The sequence below is a fragment of the Triticum dicoccoides genome, chromosome 2B (genome assembly GCF_002162155.2).
Source record: "Triticum dicoccoides isolate Atlit2015 ecotype Zavitan chromosome 2B, WEW_v2.0, whole genome shotgun sequence".
NCBI lineage: Eukaryota > Viridiplantae > Streptophyta > Magnoliopsida > Poales > Poaceae > Triticum > Triticum dicoccoides.
The window spans coordinates 209,483,317-209,501,846 of NC_041383.1; the positions used below are offsets into that span (position 1 = coordinate 209,483,317).

General features: G+C 44.6%; 1 protein-coding gene across 2 annotated transcripts; it reads left to right on the plus strand.

The window, feature by feature from the left end:
* Positions 1-11,449: 11,449 nt before the first annotated feature.
* Positions 11,450-17,831, plus strand: LOC119363122 (protein IMPAIRED IN BABA-INDUCED STERILITY 1-like). 2 transcript variants are annotated; one of them, XM_037628431.1, is made up of 9 exons: positions 11,452-12,573; positions 13,150-13,434; positions 13,537-13,854; positions 14,343-14,570; positions 15,323-15,420; positions 15,649-15,760; positions 15,870-16,400; positions 16,480-16,615; positions 17,332-17,831. In XM_037628431.1, the coding sequence occupies exons 1-9, from the start codon at positions 12,214-12,216 to the stop codon at positions 17,340-17,342; spliced, it is 2,079 nt and encodes a 692-aa protein (XP_037484328.1). In that variant the 5' UTR covers positions 11,452-12,213; the 3' UTR covers positions 17,343-17,831. The 2 variants fall into 2 exon arrangements, with proteins under 2 accessions (XP_037484327.1, XP_037484328.1); XM_037628430.1 differs by lacking the exon at positions 17,332-17,831 and having other exon boundaries at positions 11,450-12,573; positions 16,480-16,632.
* Positions 17,832-18,530: the final 699 nt, after the last annotated feature.

The following is an 18,530-nucleotide window of genomic DNA, read 5'->3' on the forward strand; positions in this document are numbered from 1 at the left end:
CATGCGCGAGAATCGAGGAGGATGAAAAAAATGATTATGTGACAGCGTTGATGCCTCGATTTTAGAGAGGTTCATTAAAAGTGAAGATATATTGAGATTTGGGCCTCATGTGATATTAATGCAAGATGACATCATGGCGGGTTAACACAATTCCGAGAGCTGACGTCATGGCGGGCTATAAGATTTCATAAGGACTGACAATGAAATATTTTTTCTAAGTCAAGTGTTGAAGATTGATATGAACAAGTTCACATCAACCTAGGGCCTAATGTTGGGGATATAACTATTGGGTATGACCCGCCCAGGAGGGGCCGGGTCATACCACTGGCGGTTCATAATGAGAAGGCCCAAGAAGATGTTGAAGATGGTGGTTCATGAAGCAAGCTTACTAGAGGCCCAAGACCCGGAGGAGACTTGAGGCCCACGGGCATCATATGTTTAACTTGTATGTTAAGGAAAGTTTAGTCCTGTCACTGAGTCGGTCGCATTGTGTATGAGCCGGCCGGCACTCTATAAGCCGCCGGGCATCAGCCTGTGTATATAAAGGGGTGACCCGGCAGCGGGTTAAGGCAAGAGACAACAAGTCGAGAACTAGGTCAAGCGTATTCGCTCCCTAGTAATCGAAACCCAAGCAATACAGCCTAAAGCAGGAGTAGGCCTTTACCTCGTTGCGAGGGGCCAAACCTGGGTAAAACTCTCTGTGTCCCTTTCTCGTTTTAACCCCTTCAAGCTAACCACGTCACGATGGCTCCACACCTAAGTCCTCATGCTAGGGCATCTGCCGTGACAATTCTACGATAGTGACCGAATGTTGTTCGAAGTCCGGGATGAGATCGCGGACATGACGAAGAGCTCCAAAATGGTCTGGAGGTAAAAGACTGATATATGGATAATAGTGTTTGATCCTCTGAAAGGTTCCAGAATTCACCAGAAGGGGTTCTGGATGTTTCCTGAAATATTTGGGGTATGAGAACACTTTCTTTGGGTCAAAGGGGAAGCCCACGAGGCTTTGGAAAAGTGTAAAAGAGAGTTTTGCAGAGACTAGAGGCTAGACGCCAGGGACCCTGGCGTCTGGGCCCATACGCTGGGAACCCTGGCGTTTGGCCCTAGAGTCCGAGAAGGACTCTTGCCTTTCGAGCAAAACCGACTTTGAGGAGGCTTTTACTCCAAGTTTCGACCCCGGAGCTCAACATGTAAATAGAGGGGCAGGGATAGCACCCAAGACATCAAGATACACCAAGCTGTGTGCCGGCAACCCCGACCCTCTAGTTTATCCTCCGTCATAGTTTCTGTAGTGCTTGGCGAAGCCCTGCGGAGATTGTTCTTCACCACCACCATCACCATGCCGTCGTGCTGCCGGAACTCATTACTACTTCGCCCCTCTTTCTGGATCAAGAAGGCAAGGATGTCATCGAGTTGAATGTGTGCTGAAAGCGGAGGTGCCGTACGTTCGGTACTTGATCGGGACAGATCGTGAAGGTGTGTGACTACATCAACTGCATTGATAAATGCTTCCGCTTAGCAATCTTCAACAGTATGAAGATGCTCTCCCCTCTCGTAGATATGCATCTCCATGGATTGATCTTGTGTGTGCGTAGAATTTTGTTTCGTTTTCCATGCAACGTTCCCCAATAGTGGCATCCGAGCCAGGTCCATGCATAGATGATATGCATGAGTAGAACATAAAGAGTTGTGGGCGATGATAGTCATACTTCTTACCATCAACGTCTTATTTTGATTCAGCGGTATTGTAAGATGAAGCGGCCCGAACCAACCTTACATGTACATGTACATGAGACTGGTTCCACCGACAGACATACAACTTGTTTTGCATAAAGGTGGCTAGCGGGTGTCCGTTTCTCCTACTTTAGTTGAATCGAATTTGACTACGGTTGGTCCTTGAAGAAGGTTGAAACAACAAAATTGACAAATCACCATTGTGGTTTTTGCCGTAGGTAAGAACAGATCTTGCTAGAAGCCCGTAGCAGCCACATAAAACTTGCAAGAACAAAGTAGAGGACGTCTAACTTGTTTTTGCAGGGTATGTTGTGATGTGATATGGTTGATATATGTTATTGTATGAGATGATCATGTTTTGTAATTTATCGGCAACCGACACGAGCCTTATGGTTGTCTCATTATTGTATGAAATGCAAGCGCCATGTAATTGCTTTACTTTATCGCTATGCATTAGCAATAGTTGTAGAAGCAATAGTTGGCGAGATGACCACGACGCAACGATGGAGATCAAGGTGTCGAGCCGGTGACGATGGAGATCATGACGATGCTTTGGAGATGGAGATCAAAAGCACAAGATGGTGATGGACATATCATGTCACATATTTTGATTGCATGTGATCCTTATCCTCTATGAATCTTATTTTGCTTAGAATGATGGTAACATTATAAGATGATCCCTTCACTAAATTTCAAGATAAAAGTGTTCTCCCCAAGTATGCACCGTTGCGGAAGTTCGTCCTTTCCAAGCACCACATGATGATCGAGTGTGATAGACTCTACGTTCACATACAACCGATGTAAGACAGTTTTGCACATGCAGAATACTTGGGTTAAACTTGACGAGCCTAGCATGTACAGACATGGTCTCGAAACACTGGAGACCGAAAGATCGAATGTGAGTCATATAGTAGATATGATCAACATAGAGATGTCACCATTGATGACTACCCCATCTCACGTGATGATCGGACATGGGTTAGTTGATTCGGATAGGTATCACTTAGATAACTTGAGGGCTGTTTATTTAAGTGGGAGTTCATTGGTAATTTGATTAATGTTGGAGATATGCCCTAGAGGCAATCATGTATGATGATATTTCCTATGTGTTTATGAATAAAGATAGTCCTTGGACATTATCAATGATGTGTATCAGCAAGTACGTGACTTGTTTTTGGGACTATGCATTGTATTATGATTGTCCTAAAAGGTCCCTAGTCGAAAGGGTTGTGTGGACCCGCAACCGACTAGACTAGCATATGACACGGTCGATGGCTTGGTCTCACTAGCCATGGAGCGTTGGATGCTAACTGGATAATATGGACTCGGAAGGATCTGGTTGGATTCGACATAGTCGGATCCGAGTCGAGATAAGGTCCGAGTCGGACAGACCCAACTATGAGATGCAGCGATATGTCATCCGTGAGTCTCTAGTACAACATACATTCTATGACCTAAGACCTGAGTTGGCGCATGTACTCGCGATGGTGACAGGCCTGCTTTGGGCCAACCAAACGCTACCCCGTGATTGGGTAGTTACAAAGGTAGATTTCGGGCTTGTGCGGACCCATGCTGCGAGACATGGTCGAGCAAGATGGGATTTGCCCCTACGATTGGGAGAGATATACTCTGGGCCCCTCATGTGATCCGACCAGGATAAGCATGGCCTTGCGACAAGGATTATGAGATAATCCGATTTGTCGTCGGCATCACTTGAACGAGAAAGAGGTCGGGCTAGCACAAGGATGTCAGACTCGCCTTCAGCCCGACAACATATATCTTGTGGCCAAAGGAATAGAAGTATGATGTACAGGTTCGCCAACCAGCTTCATTGTCTACTTGGTGGTCGGCACGCCTTGCTAGAGGCCGCTACCAACCAAGCAGGTCGGAGGTGATCTAACCTGCGACCAAGCCGACTTGAACCTAAGGGGTCGCGCGCTTAATGGAAGGAACGTGTGAGGCCTAATCTGACTCCACGAGTTAGATGTGATCCTACTCGGACTCGGATCCCAATCGAACAAATTTTGGGCTTTAGGGTCCGTGCGAGTCCCAAGTGTTGAGCCCATGACGGGTGCCTCTATAAAGTGGAGGTGCGGCACACTCATGGGGTCGATTGCTTCGGTGTTGTCACTAGGGTTTGCATGTATTGTGAATAGCCACCCCCACTCACCGCCGACTGTGTGATCAGACCTAGCAGTCCGTTGCATGGTATTCCTCCTGCACGCGCGGATACCGTTAGAGGCGGTGCACCTGTGCCGCTCCGGCGAACTTGTACATGGGGTGGATCGCTTCGGCTGTTCAAGGGAGATCGAACGAGGAGACGATCCACGTGGACACGCTGCCACAACTCTACTTCCGCTGCAAGGCACTGCATGTCTAGTGGTAACGATTTATGATCCATCTCCCATGGCATGTTCTTGGTTGTTCTGCGCGTAGAAATTTTTTAATTTACAGTCGGCGCACCCTACCGTATAACCCAACAATTAATCGAACTTAATTTATCATGAACTTAGTCCTGATAGTATTTGCATATCTATGTTGTAGATCAATGGCCCGTGCTACCGTTCCCCTGACTTTTAATGCGCTCCTAGAGAAAGCTAAGTTGAAAGATGATGGTAGCAACTACACGGACTGGGTCCGTAACTTGAGGATTATCCTCATTGTTGCACAGAATAATTATGTCCTTGATGCACCGCTAGGTGACACACCTACTGCAGGAGCTGATGCAGATGTTATGACCGTCTGGCAGGCTCGATCTGACGACTACTCTATAGTTCAGTGTGCCATGTGTTACAACTTAGAACTGGTACTTCAAATACGTTTTGAACGTCATGGAGCATATGAGACGTTTCAAGAGTTGAAGTTAATATTTTAACCAAATGCTCGGGTTGAGGGATATGAAGTCTCCAACAACTTCTATAGCTGCAAGATGGAGGAGAGCGTTTCTGTCAGTGAAGACATACTCAAAATGTCTGGGTATTATAATCACTTAACTCAGCTGGGAGTTGATCTTCCAGTTGATTATGTTATTGACAGAGTTCTTCAGTCACTGCCACCAAGCTACAAAGGCTTCGCGATGAACTATAATATGCAGGGGATGGATAAGACAATTCCCGAGCTCTTCGCAATGCTAAAGGCCGCGGAGGTAGAAATCAAGAAGGAGCATCAAGTGTTGATGGTTAACGAGACCACTAGTTTCAAGAAAAAGGGCAAAGGAAAGAAAGGGAACTTCAAGAAGAATGACAAGCAAGTTGCCGCTCCCGTGAAGAAACCCAAAGCTGGACCTAAGCCTAAAACTGAGTGCTTCTACTACAAAGGAAGTGGTCACTGGAAGCGGAACTGCCCCAAGTATTTGGCGGATAAGAAGGATGGCAAAGTTAACAAAGGTATATTTGATATACATGTTATTAATGTGTTCCTTACTAATACTCATAGCAGCACCTGGATATTTGATACTGGTTCGGTTGCTCATATTTGTAACTCGAAATAGGAGCTACGGAATAAACGAAGATTGGCTAAGGACGAGGTGACGATGCGGGTCGGAAATGGTTACAAGGTCGATGTGATCGTCGTCGGCACGCTACCTCTACATCTACCTTCGAGATTAGTTTTAGACCTGGATAATTGTTATTTCGTGCCCGCGTTGAGCATGAACATTATATCTGGATCTTTTTTATTGCGAGATAGATATTCATTAAGTCATAGAATAATGGTTATTCTATTTATATGAATAATATCTTTTATAGTCATGCACCCTTGAAGAGTGGTCTATTCTTGTTGAATTTCGATTGTAGTGATACACATATTCATAATGCCAAAAGATGCAAAGTTAATAATCATAGCGCATGAAGAACCTCCATACAGATGGGCTTTTGGAATCACTTGATTATGAATCATTTGATACTTGCGAGCCATGCCTCATGGGCAAGATGACTAAAACTCCGTTCTCCGGAACAATGGAGCGAGCTATGACTTATTGGAAATAATACATGCAGATGTATGCTGTCCGATGAGTGTTGAAGCATGCGGCAGGTATCGTTATTTTTTGACCTTCACAGATGATTTGAGTAGGTATGGGTATATCTACTTAATGAAACACAAGTCTAAAACATTTGAAAAGTTCAAAGAATTTCAGAGTGAAGTGGAGAATCATCGTAACAAGAAAATAAAGTTTCTATGATCTGATCGTGGAGGCAAATATTTGAGTTACAAGTTTTGCCTTCATTTAAAACAATGTGGAATAGTTTCACAACTCACGCCACCTGGAACACCACAGCGTAATGGTGTGTCCGAACATCATAACCGTACTTTATTAGATATGGTGCTATATATGATGTCTCTTACCGATTTACCACTATCATTTTGGGGTTGTGCATTAGAGACAGCTGCATTCACGTTAAATAGGGCACCATCTAAATCCATTGAGACAACATCATATGAACTATGGTTTGGTAAGAAACCTAAGCTGTCGTTTCTTAAAGTTTGGGGATGCGATACTTATGTCAAAAGGCTTCAGCCAGATAAGCTCGAACCCAAATCGGAGAAGTGCGTCTTCATAGGATACCCTAAAGAAACTATTGGGTACACCTTCTACCATATATCCGAAGGCAAGATCTTTGTTGTAAGTTTGAGTCCTTTTTAGAGAACGAGTTTCTCTCGAAAGAAGTGAGTGGGAGGAAAGTTGAACTTGATGAGATAATTGTACCTTCTCTCGAATTGGAAAGTAGCACATCACAGAAAACCGTTCCCATGATGCCTACACCAATCAGAGAGGAAGCAAATGATAATGATTATGAAACTTCAGATCAAGTTACTACAGAACCTCGTAGGTCGACCAGGGCACGATCCGCACCAGAGTGGTATGGTAATCCTGTTCTGGAAGTCATGTTACTATACCAAGGCGAACCTACGAACTATTAAGAAGCTATGATGAGCCCAGATTCCGACAGATGGCTTGAGGCCATGAAATCTGAGATATGATCCATGTATGAGAACAAAGTGTGGACTTTGATGGATTTGCCCGATGATCGGCAAGCCATAGAAAATAAATGGATCTTTAAGAAGAAGACTGACGCTGATGGTAATGTTACTGTCTACAAAGCACGACTTGTCTCAAAAGGTTTTTGACAAGTTCAAGGGGTTGACTACGATGAGACTTTCTCACCCGTAGTGATGCTTAAGTCTGTCTGAATCATGTTAGCAATTGCCGCATTTTATGATTATGAAATCTGGCAAATGGACATCAAAATTGCATTCCTTAATGGATTTCTTAAAGAAGAGTTGTATATGATGCAACCAGAAGGTTTTGTTGATCCTAAATGTGCTAACAAAGTGTGCAAGCTATAGCGATCCATCTATGGACTGGTGCAAGCATCTCGGAGTTGGAATGTACGCTTTGATGAGTATTCTCCAGGGAAGTACCCAGGAGCTCCTAGGTGCTCCACACCCCTACATGAATATTAGATTTAAAATACCAAAAAAATCCGGAATTTGGGGATATCGAACCTGGGTGCCTAATCTACTCCCCTGTGAAGTTTCATGAAAAAATACCATGAAACGTATCTGGCAACGGAAATACAATTTGAACTAAATCCATCCAAAGAGTTTTTTTCCTACATACAGGATTTTTCTGTCTTTTTTCCATGGATATGCTTTCTTGTATTTTTTCACAAAATTTCACACGAAAGTAGATTGGACACCGAAGTTTGATATCCAAATTTCCTTTTTTTTCAAATTTCCGGGTATGTTTTGAACTTAATATTCATATAGGGGGTGAAGCACCCCGGTGCTACAAATCCTCTTCTGTGTTCTCTGGCTCTTGGTTGTAGAAAACGAGAGGATCTTTCTTTTATCTTTATTATGGTCCTTGAGAAAGATAACGAAGCACAAGTAAGTGGTAGGAGCATCTCCAACGGTCCCATATCCATAAAAACTACCGTTTAGGGAAAATATAGGCAAAAATCGTCTCCAACACATTCTGTAAACATGAAATAAATTTAGAGGATCTTGAAAACTTGGCTGCATCTGCCTCTAGTTTAGAGGAAGTTTTCTTTCCTGTAAACTTTTGACGGGCTAGAAACCGCCTGAAACTTATCGACGCGACACTACTGCCCCGCCGGAATACAGCTGCGCTGCCACTGCCCGCCTCGCTTCCCTTGCTGTCGCCCACGGCCACGCCGCGCCACCGATGCCGTCATGCTGCGCCGCGTCACCACACCGCCTCTCGCTGGCGGCCACCGCACTGCCTTGCGCTACCCTCTTTGGAGGACGCCACGTGTGTCACTGACTGGCGGGCCCTAGACTATCATCTAGTTTTGTTTAATGAAAAGTAAAATATAAAAAAATATTTAGGGAAGAAATTTACGTGACCTAACAAAAGTAGCTCCGAGAAAACTTTCTCTAAAATTTACGGACATCCTGTAGCTACCATTTCCGTATTGTATATATTCCCTACGTCCACAAATATAAGAAGTTTTGGATATTTCAATATGAAATATATATATGGACTGAAAGTAGTGAACAAGCACGCTAACCCATGTCTATGTATAACAGATTAAAAAAAGCTACTCCCTCCGTCCTATAATGATAATGTTAGACGTTTTTTGACATTAGTATAGTGTCAAAAAAATTCTTACATTATGAGATGGAGGAAGTAGAATATATTATACCCCTCTGCAGCGAAATATAAGACGTTTTTTATGTAGCTGGCTAAAGAAATGTCTTACATTTTGTTAGAGGTTGTACTTATCTGTAATCGGACGGTGTAGTAGTACCTTTTACCTTTTACCAATTGAAGCACGAGCAATATTCAGGGCAAATGGTGGTGTATACCCTACCCGACCGAACAGGCCAGCATATACTTTAGGTCCAAACCACGAGCAGCATGACTCGTTTATTTATTTTAGGGGAAGCATGTCTCTCTAGTTGGTAGAAGAGCAGAAACACGCAGGAACCGGAGTCAACGTAGATCGCATGGGGACAAAACAGAGGTGGGCGCAAAGTCTCGCCGCGTAGTAATTGTCCGTGGACCGGATCGTCAGAAATCGCTCGCAGCTTTGCGAGCACGCACGGTTACTTTGACTAAACCGTCTGCCGTCTCGGTCGCGCACATGGACCCGTGTCCGGCAGCAGGCAGAGCTGGGTCGCCGAGCTCGCGTCCCTTTCACACACAGGACGAACTCCGACGACGACGAGAGAATCGGCCCGCTCGGGCCGAGGGGGTGGAGACCACGGACGTGCCGCTCGTCACGTCGGGGAAAGAAATGTTCTCCGGCGAAAACACTAGAGGGGTAAAGAGGAGCCGCACATGTTTGGCTCGTCCTTTGATCCAGGACAGCAATCTACTCGAGAGTACGTAGTACATTAGGAGTAGGAGTACTGGCAAATCGCTGATATAGCCATAATTAATGGAGTGGAGCATTTTTAAGAGGTAAGAGCACTAGAGACCCACAAACTTGTATTGTATGTGATGATTTAGTCCACAAACTTGCAAAAGGTGATCAACTCATCCCTAAACTTGCACTGCTTGGGATGATCTAGTCCACAACCAATCAAGAGCGGACAAATGGCGCCTCATTGGCCTCTGTGTGGCACAGCCGCTAGCTTTGGCGTTTTTGCAAAAAAATCTTGACCTTTAGGGAAATCATGCGCGCGTACATGTGGCACTAAAGCCAGTTCCAGGAATATGTTAAGTGGCTGAATGTGGATGTTGCATGATTGGTTTGCAAATTTTGATTTTGTCTCAGGGAAAAAGTTTGCCAATAGGCGCGCTTGGGTGGCGTCCATAGTTAATGCCACTTGTTCTTGTACAAAAGGGAAAGTAGGACAGTCAGTCTGTTTTCCAATTGAGATGCTGATAGGCGCAAATCAAGAAAAAAAGTTCCACCTTAGGATTTTCCTTTGTAATAAGAACTAAAAGTGAGATGAAAAGATGTGTTGTTTCAGTGATATGATCTATGAGATCGGAGCAGTTAACCCATGTAAGATGTTCCCTAGCGCATTCGGCCTGACTGGAATGAAGCGCAAAACATAACAAAGTTATAGAGTAGCCATTTGGATACGACAGTAGTAAAGACAAAAAATAGAAACAACTTCCATCCAAAGCGAATGAAAATGATTGATTTCCAGGAATTTCCGTGCACACTATGATTAAGAAAATCCTGGTAGAAAATTTCTTTCCAAGAACTGAAGTCTTGTGAAAAATCTACAGTCCAGAGAGGACATCATGGATGCTTTTATGTAAACATTTATGCAGTTTTGTTTTAAAAAAAGTCTCACTGCGAACATGTATGAGAGCCTACAAGGCATAAAGGCACTCTGAAGTCTTTTAAAAAATATGTAAAAATACTTGGTGTAATATCATTGGTGTCAATTACTATGGTTCCGGTCCTGTAAGATTCTTCTTGTAACCTTTTTTTTAAAACAAGAGATTCTTCTTGTAACATAAACTCAGAAAAGGATGCGTCTAGTCTTGATGCAGAAGATGATTAGTTCACACAGGTTGAAGAAGGGTATCATATCATTGAGATGAAGAACAAACGCTCAGACTAACTTGACCAGAACAAGCCTCGATCACTCGAAAGCTTGATTGATTATCCATCCTATACTCCAGCTAGTACTATGTAGAGCTGATGATCCACTTTATCATACACAGCAATAACATGCAGAACAACGTTTTGAGATCCATGTCTTAACTATACACCTCTCCCCTCTTTTTTGCTAGCAATTCGGTCGAACTGCTGTTATGATCAGTTCGTGTTTCAGCCACCTATATAGCGATCTAGCTAAGAAAGATCGATCCATGGTACATGCGCAGCTGCACACGCTCCCCGTCAACCTACAACTAGCTAGCAGCCACGGGAGTTCGCGCCACCGCGCCGAGGATATCGATGGTCGACCGACGGTGAACCATGGACGTCGTCATCGCGGCCGCCGCCTCGCGTCATGCGGTGCCGGCGGCCCGCTCTGCCGCGGCCTGCTTGTGTACGTACTTATGATTTCTCATATGCTCTCCCATGTGCTCGCGCACGCGTGGCACGGTCGTCGTTGCTCCTGAGAGGAGACTGATGCATGCGTGTGTGCGTGCTCGAGTGGTGTGCCTCATCACGCTTCTCTTATGTACGCGCTTATGATTTCCCTAAAGGTCAAGGGCGATTTTGCAAAATCGCCAAGGTCAGCGGCTGTGCCACGCAGAGGCCAGCGAGGCGCCATTTGTCCGCTCTTGATTGGCTGTGGACTAGATCATCCCAAGCAGTGCAAGTTTAGGGATGGATTGATCACCTTTTACAAATTTGTGGACTAAATCATCACATACAATGCAAGTATGTGGGTCTCTAGTGCTCTTGCCTCCATTTTTAAGGTTGCTACCGAGAAATAATGGAAGCCTTTTAGTAGAAGCTGGGAACCCTAGTTGTTGCAGAGTTTGCGTACATGCAGTGCAACCAGGGACCAGCCCGTGTCGGGTCGGGCCGGTCGCCACCGAACGTGACGCGCAGGCGTGCTCGGCACTCACGGCGCATCGCACCGGCACGTACGGTACGGCGGGGCCGTCGTTCCAAACCCAATGCTGTCATGACCCAAAGGTTGAAGACGTAAAATATGCAGTCGTTGCTCATGCTGCCCCTGTCTAGCTCCGCTAATCTCGCCGGTACTACAAGAAGAAGGGCGGCGGGGGCACGCAGAGAGCAGAGGGGGAAAGGCAAGGCGACGACCACGGGCCCGAGAAAGCAGAGGAGAAAAGCGCCGTCGTCTACCACCAGTCCACCACGTCGGTCCATCCTCGCGTTGGAAGGACCATTTAAAGCCCCCGTTCCCACCTGCGAACCCGCCCCCACTACTCCGTCCTCCGCGCCACTCATCCCGGGGAGCTTTCCTTTCCTCTGCACCCTCACCCCAAATAAATCCCGTGGCGTTTCTTGATCTCCTTGCGATTCCGGCGACGCGGCGGCGGAAGGTTGCCGGCTGTGCCGCGGTTCTGGCTGCCGCGCTGCTCTGACAATCGGTTGTTTCGGCGGTTTCTTGATCCGTCGCCCGCCCGCCCACTGAGTTCGCGGAAAAGGTCGCCGTAGCTCTTTTCTTCTTTCTTTTCCCCCTCGCGGCAACGGCTGTCCCGTGCTCTGCCGCCCAAAACCCTCCCTCCTTCCCTGCCGATCACGGTTCCGCGGCTGGCCGCTTTCTCGATCTGTCCCAATCGGCGGAGCTGGTGGGCGACGTCAGGGTCTCGTCTCCTTTCTGTTTGCTGGTGGCGAGCGCCATTTATTACTCCCCAGGTCAATCCGGACTTGTTCTTCACCCCTGCCGTGCTTGCCCCGTGACCACCACGCCTTTCGGCAAGGGCTCGGTCGGTTTCCTCTTGATTCTTCCTGTTCCCCTCTATCCATCCAATGCGGCAGTGAGGAGCTTCACAGCGGAGGGAGGGAGGAGCTCGCCGTGCATGGTTTGACGTGTTTTCTGGTACCCTGCTAGTGCGCCGCCGAGATGGGCTGCGTCGCGTCCAAGAAGGCCGTCGTCTCTATCACTCCGGCAGTCGACTCGTCCGGCGTGTTCCGTGACCGCGCGCTGGAGCCCGCTGCCGTCTCCGCCTCCTCCCTGCGCAGCTCGGCTGCTGCAGCCGCGGCGGCGAGGTTGGTGGAGAAGAAGGACGACGCGGAGGAGACGGGAAAGGCTGTCGTCGCCGTGGCGGCCGCGTCGCGGAGCTTCCGGCTGCGGAACCTCCGGAGGAGCCTTGAGGGGGAGCAGGTGGCCGCCGGGTGGCCGTCGTGGCTCAGCGCCGTTGCCGGGGAGGCCATCCAAGGCTGGATCCCTCTCAAAGCCGACTCCTTTGAGAAGCTTGAGAAGGTACTGTGCCGCTTTCGCTTCAGCTCTCCTGCCAGATTCAGTTTAATAGGTCATTTTCCATTGCAATTTTTTTTTCATGCATGGGAATCCTTGGAAAGAAAACGGTTATTGGATTTGCTATTTGTCTGGATTGGTAGGCATCTTTATGGAATCTTATATTATGTGTTACAGTTAGTATAGGTATAGTACCGTACTGCTTTGCTGGGTGATGTATTAAGACATGAAGAATAAACTACTACTAGGATTGTGTTGTGGTAATAATGATCAGAAGGGAGGTAACATGGGGAATTTGGTGTCTCCTACTGTCAGCTATGACAAGTTTTAGTTGTCTCTGTTGTTGTTATGCTTTGCTGGTGGGAAATTCACCTCCTACCAATTAGTCTATGCTGTCATTGTCAAGCTGGTAACATGGCAGTCACTGACTGCTAATTTGGTAGTACTGGTGTATATTTGCAGCAAGTAGGTTGAAGCTGTAGGTTACATGATAAAATTGTCCTTTTGTGTTTTTGTTGTTGTTGTTGTGATGTACAGTTTCTAACATGCGCTTTATTTCTCCAATTACACACATCTGTCCAGGTTGGGCAAGGCACATACAGCAGTGTATTTAGGGCGCGCGATCTCGACACTGGAAAGATTGTCGCACTGAAGAAGGTGCGATTTGACAATTTTGAGCCAGAGAGTGTTAGATTCATGGCAAGGGAGATACAGATATTGAGAAGGCTTGATCATCCAAATGTCATGAAGCTGGAAGGCTTGATTACTTCTAGGTTATCATGCAGCCTTTATCTAGTGTTTGAATACATGGAGCACGATCTTGCTGGTCTTTGTTCCTCCCCTGACATCAAGTTCACTGAAGCACAGGTTTGTCCATTTTGAAGGAAGTGTATTTGTATCCCTCCTTCCGTACAACTTTGACATTACACTGTGTTGACCTGGCATTTTTTTGCTTGATTCTTATTGCAGGTTAAGTGCTACATGAACCAGTTACTGTCAGGACTTGAGCATTGTCATTCACGCCGCATTGTTCACCGTGACATCAAGGGTGCCAATCTCCTTGTGAATAACGAAGGAGTTCTAAAAATAGCTGATTTTGGTCTGGCTAATTACTTTGACCCAAGTAAAAACCATCCTCTGACCAGCCGGGTTGTTACACTGTGGTACCGACCGCCTGAACTATTGCTAGGGTCAACTCACTATGATTCAGCTGTTGATTTGTGGAGTGTTGGGTGTGTATTTGCTGAGTTGTTACGTGGAAGACCTATCTTACAGGGAAGAACCGAGGTAATTTAGTTTGCTTTAACTAACCAGTACATCTCATTGTTTATGTCGTCCTTAGTCGTAAGCACAGGTTGCTATCTGAGGTTCCTTAGTCAACTATACTTGTATGTATGAATTGTCTAGTTTACCAGGTGTGGGCTCTTTGGGGCTCTGTAAAAGCATTATTCGAGGAACATGGTCATGCTGAGTATTGAGTGATTAAATACTAACATAAAAAAGTAATGTGTAGGCTTTTTGACTAATTCACGTCAGTAATATGGTGGGAAATTAATATGTATATTGTCATACTGCTGATTTTATTAAATGCTATAATATGAATAACTGTGGTTGTGATGTCAATGAGCTTTCACTGTTACCACATCTAGTTTTCTGCTTTAGTTATGCCCTCTATAACATATCCCAGACATTACATGTTTCCCCATTATAGCTTGCTGACTCTCAAGGTATTGTGTTCTATATGTCAATGGCGTAAAATCTCTTTCGTGTTTCAGGTAGAACAATTGCATAAGATCTTTAAGTTATGTGGCTCCCCTGCTGATGACTATTGGAAGAAGTCAAGGTTGCCTCATGCAACAATATTTAAACCTCACTGTCCTTATCTAAGTACCCTTCGAGATGTTTTTAAAGAGGTGCCGGAACATGCATTCAGTTTACTAGAAACTCTTCTGTCGGTGGAGCCATACAAGCGTGGTACTGCATCATGCGCCCTTACATCCGAGGTAAGATCCCATCATGCGATATCGCATATTTGTATGTATAATGATGAACGATTGGAAACCATAGTATGCATTGAATTTTTTAATTGCACCTGCCAGTTTGTGCTACATCGAGTTCACCACTAATTCTATCCTATGTTTTCCTTCTCTGTATGCTATGCGCCAATATGGGATATTATTTTTTTGCTCATACAGTTAAGAAACAGCAGCTCTAGTATATTACAGATGTTCAAGCTATACATTATTTCTGGATCATTGTGAATATCTAATTGTGATCGCATATGCTGATTTTTTACTGATTGTTCATGCAACAATGTTTGCTATTATTGTTGGTGTGACTATAGCTTGCATCTTCCATATATGTAGAATGGCGTTATCATGGCTATGAAATGCTTAGGTTTAGTCTGAGGAAAGTATTCTTTGTCATCACTTATAGTGCTGGTGTCCATGCATCCACAGTTTCCTGACAGCAGATACCCAATGCTGGAAGTGAATGATGATTGGATCTTTGTTCAGCGGTATCATGTCCGAATTTGACTTCCTTCCCATGCAGTTATACTGCCATTTTGTTTACAATGCATTAATCTTTTGCAGATAACTTGTGTGCTGTAGTACTTTCATTTCTGGTATCCTGGTTGCGAGTTAATCTTATTTATATCTGTTGTAAAATGTGTTAGACTGGCTTGTTGAATCAAACTACTAAAAGAACACCTTATTAATAATTTAATATCTTGTGTTTTCTTTTGCTGGAACAGTTTTTCAAGACAAAACCTTATGCATGCGAACCTATAAGCTTGCCTCAGTATGCACCCAACAAGGAGATGGATGCAAAGTTACGAGAAGAGTTACACAGGTGGGCTTTGTTTAAATTTGGAATCATTTGTTTCAGAAAATAAGTTAGAAACTTATTTATCTCTTAATTCAAGTACTCTATTATTGCTTCTAAAGGGTATGCTTCATAAGTTTCAAAGGACCATCCAGCACTACAGCATTTTTCTTGTCGGAAGTTGAACAAAAACATTCGAACACTGCCAGAATCTATAACAACTAACAACCCTATTTCCTTTTTGTTACTTTTCAGAAGAAAGGCCGGTAGCAGAGGGCATGGGCCAGAAACATCAAAGAAGTCATCAAGGCTAAACAGAGCAGCAAGAGAACAAAGTGCAGTCAACAGGCAAACCGAGAACAGAGAGGTATTCATTCTTGTTATATGACAGGATGCATTCACTAATATCAACAGTTGCTCTATTCGTTTGACGATGACACCACTTGTTGAAGCTCTTATGTCCTTTCTATCTTCAGGAGTCCAAAACCAAACCAAAGGTAACCAAGGATGGTGCAGTGCAGGTTCATACAAAGGTTAATGGTGATGCTAGGCTATTCACAGACACACAACTGGTTCCCGCGGCCCAAGTTAAAGAAAGGGGTCGTCATGCTAAGAATGATTCACGGGAGGAAATCCCTTTCTCTGGGCCCTTGATTGTTTCGTCATCCAGTGGCTTTGCATGGGCCAAAAAACCGGAAGGTCGTTCTTTTACCAGATCACGGAACAGATCTAGTTCAAGAGGCGAATTCACTGACGTAGATTGGGACAAGAAGCCACAAGCTAAAGAGAACATTGGATTGGAGGAACAACATAGCAGAGATGTGCATGTAGCATGTGTCAACTCCAAGGTCCGAGAGCCTCAGGAGGTAGCAAAGCGTGCAGTTCTGAAGAAGTGGTCACAGTTAGAGCGTCCAGATTCATTTGATTCTCGCGACACTTACCACTCTCAGAATTTTTCGAATGCAATATATCTTGGGGATGCTCTCTCATCGAAAAATAGCATGAAGGTGAGGCATTGAATTATTTGATAATTTCTGTTTCTTTCATATTAAAACATGAAGTAATGGATGCTATTTGAAACTTCAGGACGACCACTATCAAGGAGGAGAAAGGGTTGAATATTCAGGCCCTTTATTGTCCCAAACCCACAAGGTTGATGAACTGTTAGAGAAACATGAGCGTCACATTCGGCAAGTGGTCAGAAAATCGTGGTTCAGGAGAGGTAATGTGGTTTCATAAATGAATGGATACTTGTTACATGATTTTTTCTAACCTACTCGAATACTCTATTTTTTTGTTCTTTCTCTGTATGAAGATCTGGTAATTGTGCGTCTGACATTTACCGAAGCATCAATACAATTATACCACAAGCTACACTTCAAGTAGTTTTTTGTATACAGATTTCAATTACTAATTCATTTATCTAACTGTTGCAGTTCTTCTTGTCACTTTACTAACCTGAAAGAAACACCACCTTTTAATGTATATACAAGGTTGCAAAAGATACACAGTATGCTGCTATAACAAATACCTGATTGCAAAAGATGCACAGTAGGCTGCTATAACAGATACCTCAAAGTGTTTTTCTCCACCTGATACCTCATAACATGTGTTGCTGGCATACCAATCACTAGCAGGTGTGGATAGAATATCCGGCTATGTTAAAATTGTGAAATATTTTTGGGAATCTGGTCAGTACAGGAAATGCATGCTAATCTGAAGGTCTTGAAATGTTTTTTTTTTCTGTTCATGCGACCACTACCTGTGGTTGTATTGTGCAAGCTCACAGCGCTGTAATAGGCGTATAAATTGGTAGAGAGCAGTGTGGTTCCCGTCAACTGTTATGGTTTCTATTTAACCTTTGCATCTGCTTCTTGATCTGATAATATTGTACTATGACCTTGCATCTGATGACTGCCTGGTGTTTATTGGTAACAGGAATAAAGTGAGAGGAAAAGCTTGACCATTTTTCTCCATTGGCGAAGCGGCACGCAAGGCACGTGTACATAGGGAAGGGGGCATGTCTGAATCAGGAGCTGGCATGTTTTTATCTTGGCTGCGTTTGTCCATAACACGACATCGTTGACTCGAAGATCACTGCTGGGAACATTATGATTCCCGGGCTCACGGCAAAATCAAGCATAATTGCATCCACCGGAGAATGACTCCGGCGTGCACTTAGAAGACCGAAACCGGCTATGCCATTTCAATTTTCTTCTTCTTTTCCACTGTTTTTGTGCTTAGGAATAGCAGCTGACGAATGTGGTGAAATTCGGGGTTTGCGTTTGGTTGAACCAGTCAGCCATTTGTGTCAATAACCACCACGCATGGTGCGATGATGATTCTTGTATAGCTACTAGGTAGCCTTTGCAAAGGGTAACTAAAAATTGAAGCACCTCTCACTCACTTGCGGCGATGGATATTTCTGATCTGGTTTAGCACTTTCCTCAGTACTGCAAGCCTGGACTATGGTATTGGTAGCTGAAGAGTGTGCGAGCAGAAAACGTCTTACCCTAGTCGAGGGCGACATGTATATATATAGCAGGGGAGCCGATTGGCTTGTACATGCGGTCAAGAAAGAAAGAAGAGATAAGAGAGATCTAAGATACATCTTGAGAAACAAGAAAGGAAGATGGTTACAAGAAGATCTCTATGCAAACTACCTCCTGGACTTATCTCTAGTATGCACCGAACCATATACCTCCTGCCGCATATAACATATAATGATGTTTAACACTCTCCCTTAATTACAACTTCATTAGGTTGAGATTATGCTTAAATTCTTCAAAGCTTCGCATAGGCAGGGCCAATTCTTCAAAGCTTCGCATAGGCAGGGCCTTAGTAAACCCATCTGCAACTTGATCTCTGAAATGAATGAACCGAATATCAAGCTGTTTCCGTGCAACTCTTTCTCTGACAAAGTGAAAGTCTATCTCTATGTGCTTTGTTCTGGCATGAAAGACTGGATTTGCAGACAAATAGGTGGCACCAAGATTATCACACCACAGACATGGAGCTTGAGAACTTCGTATACCAAGTTCCTTTAACATTGATTGAACTCATATGATTTCAGCTGTGGCATTCGCTAATGCCTTGTACTCTGCCTCTGTGCTAGACCGAGACACTGTGGCCTGCTT

What these genes read in the sequence shown, in the direction of transcription:
- LOC119363122 (XM_037628430.1), top strand. Translation starts at nt 12,214, where the DNA reads ATGGGCTGCGTCGCGTCCAAGAAGGCCGTCGTCTCTATCACTCCGGCA. An exon ending in TCTTACAGGGAAGAACCGAG is followed by an intron (nt 13,855 to 14,342) that starts GTAATTTAGTTT and finishes TTCGTGTTTCAG; the next exon opens with GTAGAACAATTGCATAAGAT. An exon ending in CATGCGCCCTTACATCCGAG is followed by an intron (nt 14,571 to 15,322) that starts GTAAGATCCCAT and finishes TTGCTGGAACAG; the next exon opens with TTTTTCAAGACAAAACCTTA.